At 47.1% G+C, this 22522-nt stretch overlaps 1 protein-coding gene across 3 annotated transcripts in view; it reads right to left on the minus strand.

The window, feature by feature from the left end:
• LOC137634615 (uncharacterized) overlaps window positions 1-22522 on the minus strand; it is a 66796-nt gene that overhangs the window by 24398 nt on the left and 19876 nt on the right. For 2 of the 3 annotated variants that reach the window (XM_068367077.1, XM_068367078.1), the window contains exon 2: window positions 9453-10278. In XM_068367077.1, coding sequence (XP_068223178.1) covers window positions 9453-10273 — 821 coding nt within the window. In that variant the 5' untranslated portion in view covers window positions 10274-10278. The remainder of the gene's footprint in view (window positions 1-9452; window positions 10279-22522) is intronic. The other variant, XM_068367079.1, reaches the window with a different exon arrangement.

Genomic DNA, 22522 nt, shown 5'->3' on the forward strand with positions numbered 1-22522 from the left:
TCTTGTACATTATTAAATTCTCATCAGTTCTGCGTCTACGCAATCGTGTTAGAGATCTTCTTGTGGCTCTATGGAGGGCAGTTAGTTCTGAAGACCACCACGGGACTGGTCGTCGTTTGAATAACCCTGTTGTTTTGGGAATTGAATTGACTCCTGCTGTATGAAGAGTTCCATTCAGTAGGTCTATGGCATCATCAACACTTTCAAACTGTTCTGCTCTCCCTTCGATTTCACTTAGCTCACAAAATTTAACCCAGTCTGCCTTGTCTAGATTCCAACGTGGCGATCTTTGCAAAGGCGGACCCTTGTTGGTGTTTATAATGATTGGTGCATGATCACTAGTATGCCAATCATCTAATGTCCTCCAATCAAAATCAAGAAGGCAGTTAGAGCTTGCAATTGAAAGGTCAATGCATGACAAAGTACCTGTCTGAACATGGAAGTGTGTGGGCTCTCCTGTATTAAGGAGTCCCACATCCTCATTCTCCACAATTGATGAGATAATATTGCCCCTTGTGTTGGCCAAAACATCACCCCATAAAGGATGTCTACCATTCATATCTCCCAGTAAGAGAAAAGGTTGAGGGAGTTGTTGAATGACCTCTGCTAAATCATCATATAAAATATTATCATTTGGAGGTAAGTACAGAGAGCATATTGTATATTTTCTCCCTATATCAATTTGTACAACAACTGCCTGCAGGGTTGTACGTATAGACATGGGTATTTGGGGAACATCTCGACGAATGTACATGAGACTTCCGCCATGGCTCCCTGCTTGTTGATTATATGGTGTTCTATAGCTAACATACTCTCGAGGACTAGGAGTGTTAGAATCAAGCATACTTTCCTGTAGACATACAATTATGGGGGAATGCTCATGAATTAGGAGCTTAAGTTCTTCATATTTCGCCCTCAAACCCTGACAGTTCCATTGCAAAATGGAGGAGAAAACTATGGATTATTTCTGGAAGACATCTTGGATGAGGTCTTCCCATTAGCAGTTTTTAATGTAACATTATTACCAGTAGGTTTCTTCAGAGGTGGTCTTGTTATGTTGGGTTTAACGTTGGTGATTTTCTTTGTATTCTTTTTATCTATTTGTTGAGGTGGATGGTGGACCTCAACTTGAATTTCTGATTTATTCAGTCCATCTTCTGGTTCATTAGAAACATCAACAGACAAAACATCAAATTTATTTGATGTCATAACCTTAACGTTTCTAATGGAGGGTGGAGAGAGAGATGGAGGTCTCTCTCTTTTGCGATTAATAGATGGTGGGATTCGAGGTTTTTGCACCTTTCCCACAACAGGTGCATCAGGTAAGTTAGTCTTAAGTGGAACCTCCATCAGATCAGGCAAGGACATGGCCTGAGAGAGGTTTGTATTACTTTTTGTAATGGCGGCTGAAGGCTGTACAGCAATGGGCAATGACCTAGTGTTAATACACCGTGGTAAAGCCTCAGGAGGTGATAAGGTTACCTCGTTATTTGACATTTTGTCAGATAGTATACTTTTTTTGGAGCTATTGGCAGTGCTAGGTTGGTTTGATTTTAATGCCTTAGCATATGTATTTGATTTATTTAATAATCTTTTGGCATGGGTCACACTTATGTGTTCTAAGTTTGATTTGTTGAGGGCAGCTTCCTCCAACTTATATAGCTCGCAAATCTTGTCTGTGGATTTGTGATTCGAGCTGCAATTTAAACACCTGGCTCCAAGTGCACACTCTCCATGGTAAGATTTGGAGCAAATACCACACATCTTCTCATTTTTGCAAACTTTGGACGGGTGCCCAAATTTAAAACAATTAAAGCATTGCAATGGCTTCTGCTTGAAGGGTCTTACTTTAATCCTTTCGTTCTCGATAATAATATGAAAAGGTACATCAGCATCCTGGAACGTAAGGATTATCATTGATGTACCTGGGACTTTATGAACTTTCCAAACATTTAATGGACACATGGCCAGTATCTCCTCCTCTGTAAAATCATATAGGTCTCTGTTAAAAACTACGCCCCTTCCGTAGCTAAAATTTAGGTGGGGTTTGACATCTAACTTAATGTCATCATTATTTATTTTCATATTGGACAATATTACCGACTGTGTACTGGATTTGGCATGGATAAGGAAACTATTTTTTCCGAAACGAGATATATCGCCTGGTGCAATAGTTCCTACTTTTTTCTGAATCAATTTGCATATTTTAAAATAATTCCCTGTAACCCCCTTTGATTCAGCTATAAGCCACATCGGTGGTTTTGGATTTCTCTGGGAGGGCATGACTAAATCTGTGCCTTTTTCCAACCAATCGGCAGGCCTGTACACATCTAAATCTTTTGGTACCTTATCGCAGAGAGCAGCCGCGACATTCAAGTTATTAATTTTAATATTATTCAAATTACTTATTGCACTAAATGCTTCGTCATAACTACTATAAGATATCCATGAATCCCAAGTTTCAGCTTCAAGTTTCATCCTTATTTCTTTTATGCATCCATAGCATTCAAATGCTTTACATAGATCATCATAATTTGTTTCTATTGAAATTTGTGTAACATGGAGGATTCGAAGTTTCCTCGTGTTACCCAAATTACTCCATTTAGAAATATCAGTAGAATGGTCCTTTCCCGTTCCGAGGTCATCAACAGAGCTATCCCTTATCACATTAGCAGAGATCGTCAACAGTGCCGGGGGAGAGTCAGCGTATCCAGGGGATGGGGGTTCGTTCCTTAAAGAATCCATAATAGTAAAGAGAGGGAAAAGAGTTAGTTTGATGTACCTGCTCGAGAATGTTAGGCCATCACGCGTCGGAAAGGAAATTTGCACTCTCTACTATCGGCACAATGAGAGTATACTTCCCAGATGGTCCACTCCATACCCTACCCGAAGGATAGCATCAAAACAGATATAGAGGCACAGGTGTAAGCTGAACCCGCCTGTTAGGACTGAGACCAAGAAATTATGGAATCATCCTCCCCATATCTATAATGACGGGCTTCCGGCCAAAAGCCGAGAGTCCTACCCCAAGCATTGGATCCCCCTGGATTCCGAAGACCCAACACTTGAGAATAGTTCCGCCAAAAAGGTCCAAACCATCTTCGGGATGGCTGAAATCATCCAATACTCTCATATATAGCTTTGAATGCAAACACCTCCCAACCGCGATACCTCCTCCCACTCATCAAAGCAGGCAGCAATAAAGGATGTATGAACATCCCCGCCGGGGCTACAATGGATGTGAAAACATCCAAGCCATAGGAGAAAAGAAAAAAAAAATAAATAAATAAATATATATGTACATAATATATACACACATATAATGAGGGAAATTTTTCTCATAGAGTTTGGAAAGCAAGACTAAAGAAAGTTTGTGAAATTAGGATAAGGTTGAAGTAGTATTGAGAAAAAGAAAAAGGTAAAAGAGAGAAATTTAGATTCGAACTGGGGGAGCAATTTCCCCAAGTTCGAGAGCTCTCTTGCCCGTCACCAAGTTTCAGCACGGGAATTAAATGCCGTGCTGAAGCTTAATGACTTCATCAAGGCATTCTCTCATTAAGAGGGCTTCTCGTATTAACAGTCTAATAAAGTAGGATAAAGATTTCTTTGACATAGGCAAAGATGGTTTCTTAACTGAACACCATAAAGCTTCAGATTGGCCTCGTAAAGGTTTAGTGCGCTTTAAATAAAACTTAAGAGCTCTCACAGGGCATAAGACTCTTTCTAGTTCATTGCCTACAATCTCCGATAAGCTGGGAATATCGAACGATTTAGGCCAAGGTCGAGAAGGCAGCTCATTTTTGGCTAGAAAACCAAGTTGTAGCGAACATGTGGCTTTTTCTGACGAAAATCCGATGTTCTTGCTGAAGGGATGAATCTCACTGACTCTTTTAGCTGAGGCTAAGCATACCAGGAAAAGTGTCTTTAAAGTGAGATCTTTCAGGGAGGCTGATTGTAGCGGCTCAAACCTGTCTGACATGAGGAATCTTAGTACCACGTCTAAATTCCAACCAGGTGTAACCAAACGATGCTCCTTAGTGGTCTCAAAAGACTTAAGGAGGTCTTGAAGATCTTTATTGATGGAAAGATCTAAGCCTCTATGCCGGAAGACCGATGCCAACATGCTTCTGTAGCCCTTGATAGTGGGAGCTGAAAGGGATCGTCCTTTTCTCAGGTATAAGAGAAAGTCAGCTATCTGAGCTACAGAGGTACTGGTTGAGGATACAGAGACTGACTTGCACCAGTCTCGGAAGACTTCCCACTTCGATTGGTAGACTCTAAGGGTGGATGCTCTCCTTGCTCTAGCAATCGCACTGGCTGCCTCCTTCGAAAAGCCTCTAGCTCTTGAGAGTCTTTCGATAGTCTGAAGGCAGTCAGACGAAGAGCGAGGAGGCTTTGGTGTACCTTCTTGACGTGTGGCTGACGTAGAAGGTCCACCCTTAGAGGAAGACTTCTGGGAACGTCTACTAGCCATCGAAGTACCTCGGTGAACCATTCTCTCGCGGGCCAGAGGGAAGCAACTAGCGTCAACCTTGTCCCTTCGTGAGAGGCGAACTTCTGCAGTACCTTGTTGACAATCTTGAACGGTGGGAATGCGTAGAGATCTAGATGTGACCAATCTAGGAGAAAGGCATCTATATGTATTGCTGCTGGGTCCGGGACTGGTGAGCAATAGATTGGAAGCCTCTTGGTCAGCGAGGTTGCAAAGAGATCTATGGTTGGTTGGCCCCAAGTGGCCCAAAGTCTCTTGCATACATCCTTGTGGAGGGTCCATTCTGTTGGAATTACTTGCCCTTTCCGACTGAGACAATCTGCCATGACATTCAAGTTGCCTTGGATGAACCTCGTTACTAGTGAGATGTCTTGACCTTTTGACCAGATGAGCAGGTCCCTTGCAATCTCGTACAACGTCAGTGAGTGGGTCCCTCCTTGCTTGGAGATGTACGCCAAGGCAGTGGTGTTGTCTGAGTTCACTTCCACCACTTTGCCTCGAAGGAGAGACCTGAAGCTTTTCAAGGCCAGATGTACTGCCAACAGCTCCTTGCAGTTGATATGCATGTTCCTCTGACTCGAGTTCCACAGTCCTGAGCATTCCCGACCGTCTAACGTCGCGCCCCAGCCCACGTCCGATGCGTCCGAGAAGAGAACGTGGTTGGGAGTCTGAACAGCCAGGGGAAGACCCTCTCTTAAGTTGATATTGTCCTTCCACCAAGTCAGACAAGACTTCATCTTTTCGGAAATCGGGATCGAGACCGCTTCTAGCGTCTTGTCCTTTTTCCAGTGAAAAGCTAGATGGTATTGAAGCGGACGGAGGTGTAGTCTTCCTAATGACACAAACTGTTCCAGGGATGATAGCGTCCCTACCAGACTCATCCACAGCCTGACTGAGCAGCGTTCCTTCTTCAGCATGTTCTGGATGAATAACAGGGCTTGACTTATTCTGGGGGCCGACGGAAAAGCCCGAAAAGCTAGACTGTGAATCTCCATCCCTAAATACACAATAGTTTGGGATGGGACCAGTTGCGACTTTTCCAAATTGACCAGGAGTCCCAATTCCTTGGTCAGATCTAGAGTCCACTTTGGATCCTTCAGACAGCGACGACTGGAAGAGGCTCTGAGAAGCCAGTCGTCCAAATAAAGGGAGGCTTGGATGTCCGATAAATGGAGGAATTTGGCAACATTCCTCATCAGCCTCGTAAACACGAGAGGAGCTGTGCTTAGGCCAAAGCACAGGGCCCGAAACTGGTAGACAACCTTTTCGAAAACGAATCTCAGAAAAGGTTGGGAGTCTGGGTGGATGGGGACGTGGAAGTAGGCGTCCCTTAGGTCTAAAGAGACCATCCAGTCTTCCCTTCTGACCGCTGCTAAGACTGACTTTGTGGTCTCCATGGAGAACTTCGTCTTTGTGACAAAGACATTCAGAGCACTGACGTCTAGCACCGGCCTCCACCCTCCTGTCTTCTTTGAAACCAAGAAGAGGCGGTTGTAGAATCCCGGAGATTGAAGGTCCGAGACTTTGACCACCGCTCCCTTCTCTAGCAAAAGAGACACTTTCCGTTTCAAGGCTCGTCTCTTTTCTTCCTCTCTGTACCTGGGAGAGAGATCGATGGGAGACGTTGCTAGAGGGGGTTTTCGTACAAACGGGATCTTGTACCCCTCTCTGAGCAACTTCACAGATTGTGCATCTGCGCCTCTCTTCTCCCAGGCCTGCCAGAAGTTCTTGAGTCTGGCTCCCACTGCTGTCTGAAGTTGCGGGCAGTCAGACTCTGCCCTTAAAGGACTTGGATCCTTTCTTCTTCCCTCGCTTCCCTTCGGCACGAGCACCTCCTCTGCTGGAGGCTCTGCCACGAAAGGGCGGAATAAAGCGAGACGCTGGAGTGTCCATCCTTGGTCTAGCTGACAAGGTAGGCAAAGGGGGAGCTTTGCGAGCTGAGGACGCAACAAGATCGTGAGTGTCCTTCTGCACTAACGAAGCGGCTATTTCCTTTATAAGGACTTCTGGAAATAGGCACTTGGAAAGAGGAGCAAAGAAAGGCTCAGATCTCTGGCACGGTGTAACTCCAGCAGAAAGGAATGAGCAGAGAGATTCTCGCTTTTCCAGGACTCCGGACACAAAGGATGCAGCAAGCTCATTAGACCCATCACGGACGGCCTTGTCCATGCAGGACATAATGAGAAAAGAAGTCTCTTTATCTGTCGAAGAGATCTTCCTGCTTAGGGCTCCTAGGCACCAGTCTAAGAAGTTAAAAACTTCAAAAGCCCTAAAGATTCCTTTCAAAAGGTGGTCCAGGTCCGATGATGACCAACAAATCTTTGAGCGTCTCATGGCAAGGCAGCGGGGAGAGTCTACAAGACTTGAGAAGTCGCCCTGGGCAGAGGCAGGAACTCCCAAGCCGAGAACTTCTCCCGTGGCATACCAGACGCTCGATCTAGAAGAGAGTCTAGCAGGGGGAAAAGCAAATGCTGTCTTCCCTAAACTCTTCTTGGACTGTAACCAGTCTCCTATCACCCGCAAAGCTCTCTTGGACGAGCGTGCGAGGACGAGTCTAATAAAGGCAGGTGCGGTAGAGGGCATGCCTAAAACAAACTCTGAAGGCGGAGAACGAGGAGCCACAGAAACAAACTGGTCAGGAAACAGCTCTTTGAAAATAGCCAAAACTTTTCTAAAGTCCAAAGAGGGTTGAGAAGACTTAGGCTCGTCCAATTCTGATTGTTGTTCATCTTGATGTGCAGCAACATCATCATCAGAAAGTTCCTCATCCGACAACTGATGAGGAAACGGCAACGGAGTGGGTAACGGCTGGTTCGCTGAGTCCGGTCGCACTGGTGCATGCGTGATTGAGCCGGATGCAACGTCATGGAACTGCTGCACAGTCTGTGAGCTGTCAACAACCATGGTAGCGCGAGGACGCACAGCGTCTACCCGAGACTGTCTAGACTGACTGGGTTGCGCAGTGGAAACCACACTGGGTTGCGGAGGTTGACGCACCGCGTCAAAACAAGGCAACTCTGATGGTTGTTGAACATCCAGAACGTCAAAGCCAACCTCCGTGCGTCGCTTAACGTCAACATGCGGCTGGCAGCCCACACTGGAACGCATGGGTGGAGGAACTCTCTCAAAACTGGTGTGCGTGAGAAGGTTACCTCAGCGTCCACAGGACGCACAACCGATCGCTTGGAGGGTTGTAGGCTAGGTACTGCACTAGCTGGTACGGCAGCAACCTTCTCCGCATGAAAGTCCTGCATCAGAGACGTAAGCTTAGACTGCATGTCTTGCTTTAAAGACCACTTAGGGTCTACGGGAGCAGGTGCGGCGACAGACGGTGTTAGTGTCTGAAGCGGTACCGCTTTGCCTCTCTTAGGCGGTGAGCAGTCATCGGATGACGGCAACGAGTCCGAACTGACCCAGTGGCTACAACCGGGCCGTTGGACTTGTCCTGAAGGGACCGATTTACGTTTTAACGGTCGCGAGACCTTGGTCCAAAGTTTCTTGCGAGAAACAACTTCAGACGACGAGGTATAAATGGGCTCTCTCGTCTTAGGTAGATAGGGGCGATCTTGGGGAGATACGCCCGATACCACGGAGGGAACGTCTGTTCGCTGATTAAAGCCTCTCGAACCCATGCATCGTACGACATTGCTTCTCCCCTGGACTTGGGAGCTTGCAAGAGGTCCCGGACTAGGAGGACGACAGGCACGAACAGACGAACCCTCAAGCGCAACACTGTCCACAACACTATCACTTGGCACTTTAGCACTTCCCACTGCACTTTGGCACTTAAGCTCCTTAACATCCGCCATGAGCTGATTGCGGTCACTTGCAAGGGACTCAACTCTCTCACCCAGAGCCTGGATGGCACGCATCATGTCAGCCATCGATGGTTCCTGAGTGCTAGGAGGGGGGTTAGGAACAACCACTACAGGGGAAGGAATAGGTTGTGGGGCATGAGGAGAGGATACATCAATAGATCAAGAAGAACTTCTCCTAACTCTATCTCTCTCTAGCCTACGTGTGTACTTTTGAAATTCGATAAAATCGAATTCCGAAAGGCCAACGCACTCCTCACACCGATCTTCCAATTGACAGGTTTTACCCCGACAATTGGAACAAACAGTGTGAGGGGCGATAGAAGCCTTCGGAAGACGCCTAGAACAGTCCCTAGCATTGCATTTCCTAATTTGGGAACTTGTGAAGGGTCAGCCATTTTGAATTGGTCAAGGGAAAATTCCAAAAAACGATTTAAGTCATCAACAATGAATCCGTTACAAAAAAGAGTTCAAGGATTTGTTTGAAGAAAAACCCTGCACAGCGAAAGCTCAAAACCAGAATATAGTACTTCACCAATAAGATGTGAAAAACTCCAGTTTAGCAATAGCGAGTAAAGTACGTCTTGTCGACACCTCGACAGAGAGAAAATTGAGTCTTTGTTTACATAAGAGCTGGGTATCTGGTCGACAGATGGCGCTGTTGGGCACACCCGCAACCTGTGTAGCGATCGCTGGCGAGTTTTTCCGTAGAGTTGTCTGTCGAGCAACAGAGTTGCAGCTATATATTCACCGGCTAAGTTAAATATTTAAAAAAAAGAATTTTATAGCATTTTTTTGCAAGGACGTACCGGTACGTCCATGGGGGTAAAGGGATGAGTTTTGTGAAACGTACCGGTACGTCCATGGGGGTAAAGGGATGAGTTTTGTGAAACGTACCAGTACGTCCTTTGGGGGTAAAAGGGTTAAGCTTTCAGATGATTTTAATTGTATAAAACATGACAGTAAATGAGATTTAAACTATAACTGAATAACAAAAAAAAACTTCAATAATTTTAACTACGACTGTGCCACATTTTTGGCTTCTGCTTTTGACGTGTAAACAAACAATTGAGGATTCAATATTAGATTTACGTAATTCCATCTATTGTTAAATACCACATACAGTACTGTACTACTTTACATACCCTTTGTTATGGTGGTTGTTGTTGTTATTGTTGTTGTTGTTGTTATTGTTTTTATTGTTGTTGTTCTGGTTGCTATTGCTCTTGTTGTATCCTCCTTTTTCCTGATATTTATTGCTATTATTTTGATTGTCACTGGGCTTCTTAAACTGTGCAGAATTTGTGTTTTGAAAGTTACTTTGCTTCTGGTTAGGAGTACCAGCATTAAATTTTAAAGGGCCATCCTTAAAAATAGAATTTTCTTTTGGATTACCTTTCTTTTCATAACTTGCTTCTTTTGTATCCTTGCTGTTCGAGTCAATCTTACTGTTATCACAGTTACTGCTATTACTATTGCAATTCCCTTTATTGGCATTGAAATTCTTGTTATTTTCCCATTTCCCCTTTCCCTTTTTAGCATTCCCACCTTTCCAATAACTCTTCCCTTGGAAATTATTATTTCTCCTTCCTCTATTTCCATCTCCTTGAAAATTATCTCTTTGAAAATTTTGATGCTGTGGTTTGTGACTGGGAGTACTGGTTTCCGCAATGAAAGTTGAATCTCCATCTTCCTCTACCAAAACCACCACGCTATTTCCAACTACATCAGCAGTTGTAGCAGCAAATGCATCATTTCCATCTGTATCATCACCCACATTTACATCATCATTTGCATCGCCACCGTTATCACTATCTTCGCAATCACTTGTTTCAGCAGCGCTCCCTTCAGTTGCATTCGATTCTCCACCACTGTCTTCATCAACCACTTCAATCACTGAACTGTTATCATCAGATTCAGAGTCATCAGCAGCTATTTCTGTTTGGTGCAAAATATCAAGAGTCATCCTACCTGAAAATAAATGTATATGGAATATACAGTGTACAATAACTTTAATATAAAGAAAAACAATCTTAAATCAAAATTCATCATTTCAATACATACCCGATCTTCATAAAGATGACAAATTCGAAGATAATTTGTATTTTTCCTAACCATACAAAACTTAGCTATTTACAAGGGGTTTACTTTTAGCGCAGCTGAAATGACGAGCCAATAGTTTTTAACGAGGGTTAATTACCCCCGCGCTAGTTAGCGGGGGGGTGGGGAAGGGTAGCTTGCTACCCCTCCCCCCTCCACACACCGGTGACTTGCTTCACTTCACTTAGAGGTAGGACTTGACTTGGGGGTCAGGGATGGCGGGCACATATGTGTAAATAGCTAAGGTTTGTATGGTTAGGAAAAATACAAATTATCTTCGAATTTGTCATTTGTTCCGTAACCGAAATACAAACCACGCGAGTAGGAAAGCCGTCTTCCAAGACAGGTGGCGATCGGAGGCCTGGCGTAATGGCTCGAAGGGAGGTCTCTTGAGAGACCTAAGAACTCGAACCACGTTCCAAAGAGGGGGTCTCACTTCCGACTGGGGGCAGGTAAGCTCATAGCTACGTATGAGTAAAGAGAGCTCTAGCGATGAAGAAATATCCACGCCCTTCAATCTGAAGGCCAAGCTTAAGGCTGAGCGATAGCCTTTCACTGCCGAGACAGAAAGGCGCATTTCTTCTCGCAGATACACAGGGAAGTCCGCTATTGCTGGAATAGTGGCATCGAGTGGAGAGATACCCCTTCCACGACACCAACCACAAAAGACTCTCCACTTCGCTTGGTAGACTCCCTCAGAGGACCTTCGCAGGTGCCGAGACATTCTCTCCGCAACCTGTTGCGAAAAGCCTCTCTCCGCGAGGAGACGCTGGATAGTCTCCTGGCGTGAAGCCGAAGCGAGGCTACGGCCCTGTGAGGGACACCGGAGTGGGGTTGTCTGAGAAGCTCGTGTCGTGGAGGAAGCTCCCTTGGGAGTTCCGTCAGGAGTTGCAGAAGGTCCGGAAACCATTCTGCGTGATGCCATAGCGGAGCTACTAGAGTCATGGATTGATTGATTGATTGATTGAAAGTTTTCTGGCATCCTGACATCTAAGGTCATTGACGCCGATACCATTTACTGTATATGAAAATTAAAAGCAAATTCAATTAAAACCATAAAAATTAAGAAGTCATTACAATGGTTAAATAGTTTTCAGAAGACCTGCTTCTGAAATAAATCTAAAAATTCCGCTCGCATAGTAAGACACATCATGTCCAAGAATCTTGGCAAGGATAAACCTGCCATCCTCACCTCGAGCCTCAAACAGATATCTATTTCTTAAGTTAGTAAAATTAGGGCATTTGGTCAACAAATGCCTCACTGTTAAAGGTACTAAGCAGTCCTCGCAATACGGTTGGTGTTGGCCCTTCAGCAGAAACTCGTGTGTCAACCGTGTGTGACCAATACGGAGACGACAAAGAGTCGTCTCCCATTTTCGGGGAATCATGTTATACCTCCAAGGTGATATGATATTAGTTACTTCCCTCATTTTATTGCCATCTTGACTATCCCAGTGCTGTTGCCATTTATCACATACCAATTTCTTGATGTAAGGTAGGAAATCGTTACATGGAATGGGATACCTCCTTGGTAGCAACTCGGATGCCGCATTCTTCGCCAGTAAATCTGCCTTCTCATTCCCAGACACACCTACATGTGCTGGAACCCAACAAAATCGAACAGTTATACCTTTCCGTCCAATAATAAAAAGCCATTCTAAAATCTTTAAAACTAGAGGGTTACTAGAATTAAAAACTTCTAAAGCCTGAAGAACACTCCTTGCATCACTAAAAATTGTAAAATTACCCTCCTTTTCCAAAGCTATTTTCTCAATAGCGGTTAATATGCCATACAGTTCGGCAGTAAATATGGAAGCTGTTAGAGGAAGTGCACCTCTACAGTTAAAATCATTACTATGTACTCCAAATCCAACGCCAGCATCAGATTTGGAGCCATCAGTATATATAAAAGTCGATCCTCTATGTTCTTCAACATGTTCCATAAAAAGAGACCTGGATTCTAAGTCAGTCAAATTCTTCTTAACTCCAATAAAGTATCTACAAAAAGATATGTCAGGTAATTTCCATGGAGGCGTTGATGATACCTTGAATGGAAGCACCTTATTTCTAATTATATCCAGATTGTTTAATAATTGGTTAACCCGAAACCCAAAAGGTTGAGGAGATTTTGGGTGCAACTCAAAGTAGGTTGAGTGCCTTACAAGGCTTGCAGTTTGAAAGGCTGAAGAATTGGGGAGTCTTTGCAATCTAAACCAATACCGAATAATAGAGGACATTCGGTAAAGGTCCAGAGGCAACTCCCCAGCATCAACAAGGAGACTTGTGATAGGGGAGGTTCTAAAGGCTCCTGTGGACAATCTAATGCTAGCATGATGTATTGAATCTAGTATTTTTAACCGGCTTGGGGTTGCTGAGGAGTATATTTCGCATCCATAACTAATTTTGGAAAATATCAAGGCCTTGTATAATTTTAAAATTGTATTGCGGTCTGCCCCCCATGATGTATGGGACAGGACTTTTAAAAGATTCATAGCTTCAACACATTTAGCTTTTAATGTTTTTAAGTGAGAAACCCATGTAAGCCTACAATCAAATATCAACCCTAAAAATTTTGCTTCACTTGCACATGGGATCCGTTGACCTTTGATGTATATATCCGGGTCTGGATGTACTCCCCGTATACGACAGAAATGGACAATTGTAGTTTTACTTGTTGAGAACTTAAATCCATTCATATCGGCCCAATGGATAATTTTATCAATAGAGAGTTGGATTTTTCTCTCAACCATTGCCATTCTGGCTCCAGCAAATGATATGGAGAGATCATCCACAAATAATGTTGCAAGAACATCCCGGGGAATGACTGAGGATATCCCATTAATTGCTAGTGCAAAAAGGGTTACACTCAGCACACTCCCCTGAGGAACTCCTTCTTCCTGGCATTTACTCTGTGATAGAGCTTCCCCAACTCTCACTTGGAAAACTCTATGTGAAAGAAATGACTGGATGAATAGTGGTAGCTCACCTCTCAATCCGCACTCATGGATTCTTTTAAGTATACCGTATCTCCATGTGGTATCATATGCCTTTTCAAGATCAAAAAAAACTGTCACATGGTGCTGTTTGGAAGCAAAGGCTTCACAAATGGAGGACTCAAGTTGTATCAGCACATCAGTCGTTGAGTGCATTTTCCTGAATCCACATTGAATGGGTGATAAAATATTCTTCTTTTCAAGGTACCAAATCAGTCTTGCATTGACCATCTTCTCCATGATTTTACATAAACAAGATGTCAATGCAATAGGTCGGTAGTTTGCTGCTAAAAACTTGTCCTTACCGGGTTTTAAAAAGGCTAAAATAATTGCTAGTTCCCAAACACTTGGATAACTAGTATCATGCCATATTCTATTAAAAATGCTTAAAATAAATAACTTTGTATTAAAAGGTACATGTTTAATCATTGCATATGGAATTCCATCGGGTCCAGGGGCTGTATCGTTACAAGTAGCAAGAGCAGAATCAAATTCTCTTTCAGTAAAAGGAGAATTGTATGACTCTTGCTTTCTTGTTGCGAAGTTTAAAACTTTCTTTTCTTCATTGCTCCTATACTGGTGACCAGGAGCTGCTTGACACTTGCGCGATACATTTGAGAAATGGTCAGCCAGGGCATTGCTAACTTCGGTTGCTCCAGTCATATACTGGCCATTTATCTTTAACACTGGTGGTGGGTTTGGGGTGAATTTTCCTGCTATCTTTTTGACTTTCCTCCACACAGATGATGTTGGTGTTCTACTGTTGATGGAGGAAACAAAGGACATCCAAGACTGGCGCCTAGCTTCTTTCATGGCACGGCGGAACTGTGCTCTACATTTCTTGTATATGACTAAATTCTCCTCATTACGGTGCATGCGCAATCGAGTTAAAGACTTTCTTGTGGCTCTGTGCAGGGCAGTTAGTTCTGACGACCACCAGGGGACTGGTCGTCGTCTGAATATCCCAGTTGTTTTGGGAATGGAATTCACTCCTGCTGTGTGAAGAGTTCCATTAAGTAAGTCTATGGCATCATCAACTCTTTCAAACTGTTCTGCATTTCCTTCAATTTCACTTAACTCCCGAAATCTATTCCAGTCCGCCTTATCAAGATTCCATCGAGGTGATCTTTGTAAATGTGGACCATTGTTGGTGTTTATAATGATTGGTGCATGATCACTAGTATGCCAATCATCTAATGTTCTCCAATTAAAATCGAGGAGACAGTTAGAGCTTACAACCGATAAGTCAATGCAGGACAAGGTACCTGTCTGTACATGAAAATGTGTGGGCTCTCCTGTATTGAGGAGTCCGACATCTTCATTCTCCAAAATTGACGATATAATATTACCCTTTGCATTTGCTAAAACATCACCCCATAAAGGATGTCTACTATTAAGGTCTCCTAGTAAGAGAAAGGGTTGTGGGAGTTGTTTAATCACCTCTACTATATTATCATATGAGATGTTATCATTTGGAGGCAAGTAAAGAGAACAGATTGTGTATTTTCTCCCTATATCAATCTGTACAGCCACTGCCTGCAGAGGGGTACAGATAGACAAAGATATTTGGGGAACATCTCGACGAACGTATATAAGACTTCCCCCATGGCTCCCTGCTCGTTGATCATATGGTGTCCTATAGCTAACATACTCTCGAGGACAAGGAGTATTAGCATCGAGCTTGCTTTCTTGTAGACATACTGTTATAGGGGAGTGCTCACGTATGAGGAGCTTAAGTTGTTCATATTTCGCCCTTAAACCCTGGCAATTCCATTGCAGAATGGTGGAAAAAACTATGTTTTATTTTTTGGAAGACACCTTAGATGAAGTCTTCCCATTGGCAATATTTGATCTAACAATGTTTCCCGGAGGTAACTCTAGAGAGGATCTTGATATAGTGGGTTTTGTGTTTCTCTTTTTCTTTGTGTCCTTTTGATCTAATTGTTGAGGAGGATGGTGGACCTCAACTTGAATTTCTGATTGGTTCAATTTACCTTCTAGTTGTTCAGAAACATCAGCAGACAAGATATCATATTTATTGGAAGTCGTGACTTTAATGTTTCTTATGGTAGGAGGAGAGAGGGAGGGAGGTCTCTCTCTTTTTCGATTAAAAGGTTGTGATCTGTCAGGTTTTTGCGACTTCCCCACTACGGGTTCACCAGGTAAATTGGTTTCGAGTGCAACCTCCATCAGATCAGGCAAGGAAACGGCCTGTGAGAGGTTTGTACTATTGTTTAAAATCGGAGTAGTTGGCTTTTGAATAATTTTCAGATCTTTAAGTGTCCGTTTTGATTTTTCCACAATTTCTGGATATAGATTTTCGATGGGACTTTCAACCTCTTTAACTACTTTCATTTGTTTCTTTATCTTAGAAGTAGAGATATAATTTTCGTCTGTGTGGTTTGACAAGTTTTTCTTCAGAACCATTGAAAAAGGTTGCCCTGGTCTTATTTGCTTTTCAAGAGCTCTTTTACGAGCCTCTTTAAAAGTAACCCTTTCCATGGTCCTAATGGCCTGGATTTCTTTTTCAAAAATAAACTTTACACAGCTTTTAGATGTAGCTGGGTGTGCTTCCCCACAATGTATGCAATTAGGGTTTTCTATGCATACTCCATGACTACTTTTTCCACAGTTGGCACAAACAGCTGGCTTATTGTTTAGTTTTTCTTTACATTTCTGGCTTAAATGGCCATACATTTGGCAATGATAACATCGCAATGGTGACGGGATATATGGTTTTACCTTTAAAGATAGCCATCCAGCTTTTATAACATTTGGTAATCGGCATTGATCAAATGTTATAATCAGAGTAGCAAGAGGGATACGTTGTTCTCCAACTCTCTTTCTCATTCTGACTACTTTAACTACTCCTTGACTTCTCAGTTCATCCTCTATTTCTTTCTCCTCTATATCCAACAATTCTGGAGCATATATCACACCTCTACTCTGGTTGAAAGTAGGGTGTGAAACGCATTTTACGCTATGACCATTCAATGTTGTAAGTGTTTTTAACCTTTCACCTTGTAATGGGGAGAGTGTCTCTATCAAGAGACTTCCATTTCCCTGGGGTAAAATTTTTGGCTGCCCTCCACATAAGGTAACTATTTCTCTATTAGCTTTAAAAACATTTATACGCTCATTTCTTCCGTTTTCAAATTCCAAGATAAAAAATTTTTCATAATTCACTACTTCATAGTGACCAGGTAATACTTCTACTTTTCTATATCTTTCTGTACTGTCATAATTTTTCACTCTCTCTCTCTTCTTCTCTAGCATTTTATTATTCACATGACGTGAATAAGGTTCTAACGTTACAATGTTAGAACCCGAGTTGGAGCTGTCTGTGCCGAGGTCCATGTTTGTATTTTCCAGGTCGTCAACAGAGGTGTTGGGTTTTTTTGAAAAAGCAAGCCGGGTTATCCACCTCTTATCGGAGGATGTCAGTCCTCCTATCCCATGTGGCCCAACACGAGAAGAGGCTTCAGCGGGGACCAGTCCTCTATTAGAGAGGGGCTGCCTCTCTTAAGGTGGGCGTACACTGGTCAGTGGGGGTAGTTAGCCCCTCCCACCGTCGACTCCAATGCCTGGCGTCAACCATTACCCGCAAATATGGGTGACTTAAGACCGGATCACTGGAGCCCGACTCTTAACAGACTTGGTCTGCACCCAATGGGGTCTGCCAGAGGGTGATGGCGTCTAAATTGGCACAGGTTGAGATGGAATGCACTCCATCCCACACTCTGCCAAATACAAAGCGGCATCCAAAGTAAAATCGAACATGCCAAAGTCGTCAACAATATCGAGCCCAAAAGGAAGAGATGGGAGGAAAAAAGAAATAATCAAAAGTAAAAGAGAAAGTGCTGACTGATTTAGTTGAATCGACAGCTGGGCACCGAGGTCCAATGGGAAATAGTTCCCACTGTTCATTAGAGCCCAGCTGCTAATCCCTAAGCCCCCCATCCTCGTCAAGGCTTCAGCATCTGGGGGGTAGAGTCATGGAACAGTTGACCGATAGTCTGGTCCTGTTGAGCACCCTTCTCATCAGACAGAATGGTGGGAAGGCGTACACGTCGATGTTGTCCCACCGTTGCTGGAAAGCATCTTGCCAGAGTGCCTTGGGGTCCGGGACTGGTGAGCAGTGCAGGGGCAGCTTGAAGTTCAAGGCTGTCGCGAACAAGTCCACCGTCGGGGAACCCCACAAAGTCAGGACTTTGTTGGCTATCTGAGGATCCAAAGACCACTCGGTACTCACTATCTGCGAAGCCCTGCTCAGACTGTCGGCGAGCACATTCCTCTTGCCAGGAATGTAGCGAGCTGATAGTGTTATCGAGTGGGTTTCGGTCCACCTCAGAGTCTCTACTGCAAGATGGGATAGCTGTTGCGAAAAAGTGCCTCCCTGCTTGTTGATATAAGCCACTACCGTGGTGTTGTCGCTCATCACCACCACGGAGTGACCCGCCAGGAACCGTTGGAACTGTTGAAGGGCCAGAAAGACGGCCTTCAATTCTAGCAGGTTGAAGTGTAGGCACTTTTCTGATTCTGACCAAAGGCCTGAGGCCCTCTGGTTCAGAACGTGCGCCCCCCACCCTTCTTTTGACGCGTCCGAAAACAGTCAATTCCGGGGGAAGGACGAGAAGACTCACTCCCTTTCGCAGGTTCTCGTCGGCCAGCCACCACCGCAAGTCCGTCTGTTCCAGAGACCCCATTGGGATCAGAGTGTCCGGGGAATCGAATCCTTGATTCCACCGGGACTTGAGCCGCCATTGAAGGGATCTCATCCTGAGGCGGCTGTTTGGAACCAGACGGGCCAGGGAGGATAGGTGGCCCAAGAGACGCAACCACGATTGGGCGGGGAGTTCTTTTCGCCTGAGGAAAGGTTCCGCCACCCTCCTCAGCCTTGCTATCCGGTCGTCTGATGGAAAGGCTTTCTGGAGATTGGTGTCTATTAGCATGCCTAGATAAACCAGTCGTTGGGACGGCTGCAGAGAGGACTTCTCGAGGTTTACCACGATCCCCAGATCCTGGCAAAGATCTAGAAGCCTGTCTCGGTGTCGAAGAAGGGTCGACTCCGAGTCTGCTAGGATCAGCCAATCGTCTAGGTAACGAAGGAGACGAATGCCGTTCCTGTGCGCCCAAGTCGAAATCAGGGTGAACACTCTGGTGAACACCTGAGGAGCTGTGGAGAGACCGAAACACAGCACCTTGAACTGGTAGATCTTGTTGTCTAGGCAGAATCTCAGGTACTTCCTGGAAGACGGATGGATTGGGATCTGGAAGTACGCATCCTTTAGATCCAGTGTACACATGAAGTCTTGTGGTCTCACCGCAAGTCTGACCGTGTCTGCTGTCTCCATGCTGAACCGGGTTTGTTTGACAAACCTGTTCAGAGCCGAGAGATCGATGACGGGTCTCCAGCCTCCAGTAGCCTTCTTTACAAGAAAGAGTCGACTGAAGAAGCCTGGAGAGCCATGCACGACCTCCTGGAGAGCACCCTTCTCGAACATGGTCTCGACTTCGGCCTGAAGGGCCAGCCCCTTTGCCGATCCCATGGCATAGGAGCTCAACGACACTGGATTCGCTGTCAGGGGGGGTTGAGATGACGTGAACGGGACGCGATAACCTTGGCCGATCACTGAGATCGTCCAAGCATCGGCCCCGAGATGTTGCCACCTGCGGACGCAACGCTGAAGGCATCCCCCCACAGGTGGACACACAGGGGGACTGCCACCCCTAGGGCTTGCGGCCGCGGCCGCCACCCCTAGAAGTCTTGCCTCCCCTGGAGGACTTACCGCCCCTCTTGACCTTGGCTGGAAAGGGCTGGGGCTTAGACACCACTTTCTTAGCTGCCGGTGCCTGTTTGGGAGCCTTACGAGGCTGTTGCTGCTGTTGTGGCGGGGCTGGAGGCTTATAGGGCCGAGTTGTAAGGGCCCTGTGGAGGAGGGAGTCCGTGCTGGATTTCCTCCACCTCTCAGCCGTTCGCTCCAAGTCTTGAGGCTCAAACAGGCTCTCCCCCAGGAGGGAGGCATGTCGGAGCCTACACACATCTACGGCGGGGACCTTCGGATGGAATCTCTCGGACACAGCATCGCGACGCTTCAACACCGAGTTGGCCCACAGGGTGGTAACCTGGTGCGCCAAGAACTCGATGAAGCGGGTGCCCGAGAGCAAGAAGGTCTCTAGGGCCTTCCTATTGGTCTCCTTGGACAAGTCCTCAGATCGCAATAGGATGCCCAGAGATCCTAACCAGAAGTCCAGCCACGAAGTGGCCTGCATGGCACACTTAGCGACCTTCTCGTGGTTAAGGATCTCTGCCGCCGAGAACGACACCTGCCGGGCAGAGAGTTTCTCCAAGGGAACTCCCTTCGCCAGCTCCTCCACAGAGTGATGGAGAGGAAGAGCGAGGTTGTGCTCACCCAGGATCTCGAAATACCTCCTCTGCTGAAGGCGAGGAGGAGGGATGAGTTTGTTCCCGGCAGTGGAACGACTGGAGGAGGCAAGAAGTGCGAGCTGAGCATTGGCCCTAGCTCTGGCACTCTTCAGCCCCCGAGACCAGGGCAGAGCTGCACTGGTCTTAGGGGCCTTCCGAACGTCAAACACTTCATCCAGAATCGTGTCTTTGCCTTCACGGGGGGGGATGACTGGATCCGTAAGACTGTTAAGTTGCCTTATCAGGCTTAGGACCTGCCAGAAGGCATGTTCGGACTCTTGCTGTTCTCCTCCCTGCGGGCTGGCAGCTAAGTCTCCTGCCCCAGGAATCTCTTCCTGGGGTGATACGTGGACATTCCCCTGGGTAGTCGTGGGTTCCTGTCGAATCCTTGCAGAGGATTTAGGGATGGTCTTGGAATCCTTGGGTTCCCTCCTAGGAGGGATACAGGATCCCAACAACGAGGTTCGAGGGGCCCTTTCCTCACGAGACGATTCTCCTGCCTGAAGCGAAGTCTCCCCCCCTGGTGCCGAGGGGAAGACTACCGGCCCACTGGACTCACCTGAGGACGGAAAGGCTTCGTCCATGGGAGAAGGAGAGAGTACTCGTGCAGGAGAGGGGACCCTCGAGACCGACCTCTTGGGAACCAACTTCGCCCTGGGGGAAGTCACCATGAAGTCCACTCCTCTCTTTCTCTTCAGCGTAGGAGAGACAGCCGCTGGTTTGTTACCCTGGCCGGCGAGTGCTGGTTTCATAACCCTCACTAACGCCCGTGCCAGCGGACCAAACCAAGTCTGCTGCTCAAAGGACACAGAGTCCGAAATCCTCGCTAAGGTGAAAGGGATAGGGAGATCCTTTGGAGTGGACACGACGGTACCTGCCTGAAAAGAAGGTGGGGAAGAATGCTGTAATGACCTGTCCTCGTCCTGCAATACCAACCTGTGCTTGGATGGAGGTGATCCCGAGTGCCGTCTAGGAGCACGCGTCCCTGCTGCTACCACCGGCTGTGGAATTCGCCGCGAACTATGGTCGCGCGAGGGTGAACGGTCGCGCAAAGGCGAATGGTTGCGCGGGTGATCGCGCGGGCGCGCAGGCGAGCGGTCGCGCGGGCGCGCAGGCGAGCGGTCGCGCAGGCGAGCGGGCGAGCGGTCGCGCAGGCGAGCGGGCGCGCAGGCGAGCGGGCGCGCAGGCGAGCGATCGCGCAGGCGAGCGATCGCGCAGGCGAGCGATCGCGCAGGCGAGCGATCGCGCGGGCGCGCAGGCTAGCGATCGCGCGGGCGCGCAGGCGAGCGATCGCGCGGGCGCGCAGGCGAGCGATCGCGCGGGCGCGCAGGCGAGCGATCGCGCGGGCGCGCAGGCGAGCGATCGCGCGGGCGCGCAGGCGAGTGGGCGTGAGGGTGGGCAGGTAAATGAACACGTGTCCGAGGCGACGAACGCAAGCGATGGCGCGACGGCGAGGGATCGTGCTGCCGCGTAGGTGAAGAAGATCGCTGGCAATAATGACCACGTGATGGTAAGCGATGGCGAGCAGCATGTGTAGGTGAATGATCGCGCGCAAGAGGGCGGTCGTTCAGGGTTGCGCGATGAGGAGCAGCATGCGTAAGCGGGCGATCGTGCAGGGTTGTGCGATGGCGAGCAGCATGCGCAGGTGAATGATCGTGTGAAAGGGTGCGATGGTGATCAGCATCCGCAGGAGCGCGATCGTTCAGGGTTGTGCGATGAGGAGCAGCATGCGTAAGCGGGCGATCGTGCAGGGTTGTGCGATGGCGAGCAGCATGCGCAGGTGAATGATCGCGTGAAAGGGTGCGATGGTGATCAGCATCCGCAGGAAGGCGATCGTTCAGGGTTGTGCGATGAGGAGCAGCATGCGTAAGCGGGCGATCGTTCAGGGTTGTGCGATGAGGAGCAGCATGCGTAAGCGGGCGATCGTGCAGGGTTGTGCGATGGCGAGCAGCATGCGCAGGTGAATGATCGCGAGAAAGGGTGCGATGGTGATCAGCATCCGCAGGAGGGCGATCGTTCAGGGTAGTGCGATGAGGAGCAGCATGCGTAAGCGGGCGATCATGCAGGTTCGTGCGATGGCGGGCAGCATGTGTAGGTGATCGCTGGCGAACTGGTGATCGCTGGCGAGCTGGTGATCGCTGGCGAGCTGGTGATCGCTGGCGAGCTGGTGATCGCTGGCGAGCTGGTGATCGCTGGCGAGCAGAAGGTCGACGCGTGTCCTGTGAGAGGATAGGTGGTGCGGCGCGTTCACGAGCAGGAACGGGAAGATCGCTGGCGCGTTGGCGAACATGTGTTTCTGACACACGCGCAGCACGATGTTGCGTAGCCACAGGACCAGGGAGTTCAGCAGGAACTAAAGGGTGGTCAGAGACAGCAGGGCGATGGTCCTCAAATGAGCGCTGACGCTCGGAAGAGAGCTGACGAGCAGGAGAGCGCTGGCGAGGGGGGCGAACCTCCGGAGAGAGCCGACGAGCAGGAGAGTCTTGGCGAGCAGGAGATCGTCGACGAGCAGGAGATCGCTGGCGAGCAGGAGATCGCTGGCGAGCAGGAGATCGCTTGTGCGCTGGCCCTGCTCGCGTAAGGGAAGAATCCCTTAGCCCCGAAGGGACCGTTGCCCGTCGGGTGACGAGTTCTCCAGAAGGCGAAGATCCGGCAGGAGATGGTGAGCGGTCTGCAGAGAGGTTCAAGGAGAGCG

The sequence above is a fragment of the Palaemon carinicauda genome, chromosome 45 (assembly GCF_036898095.1).
Source record: "Palaemon carinicauda isolate YSFRI2023 chromosome 45, ASM3689809v2, whole genome shotgun sequence".
In the NCBI taxonomy this organism is placed as follows: domain Eukaryota; kingdom Metazoa; phylum Arthropoda; class Malacostraca; order Decapoda; family Palaemonidae; genus Palaemon; species Palaemon carinicauda.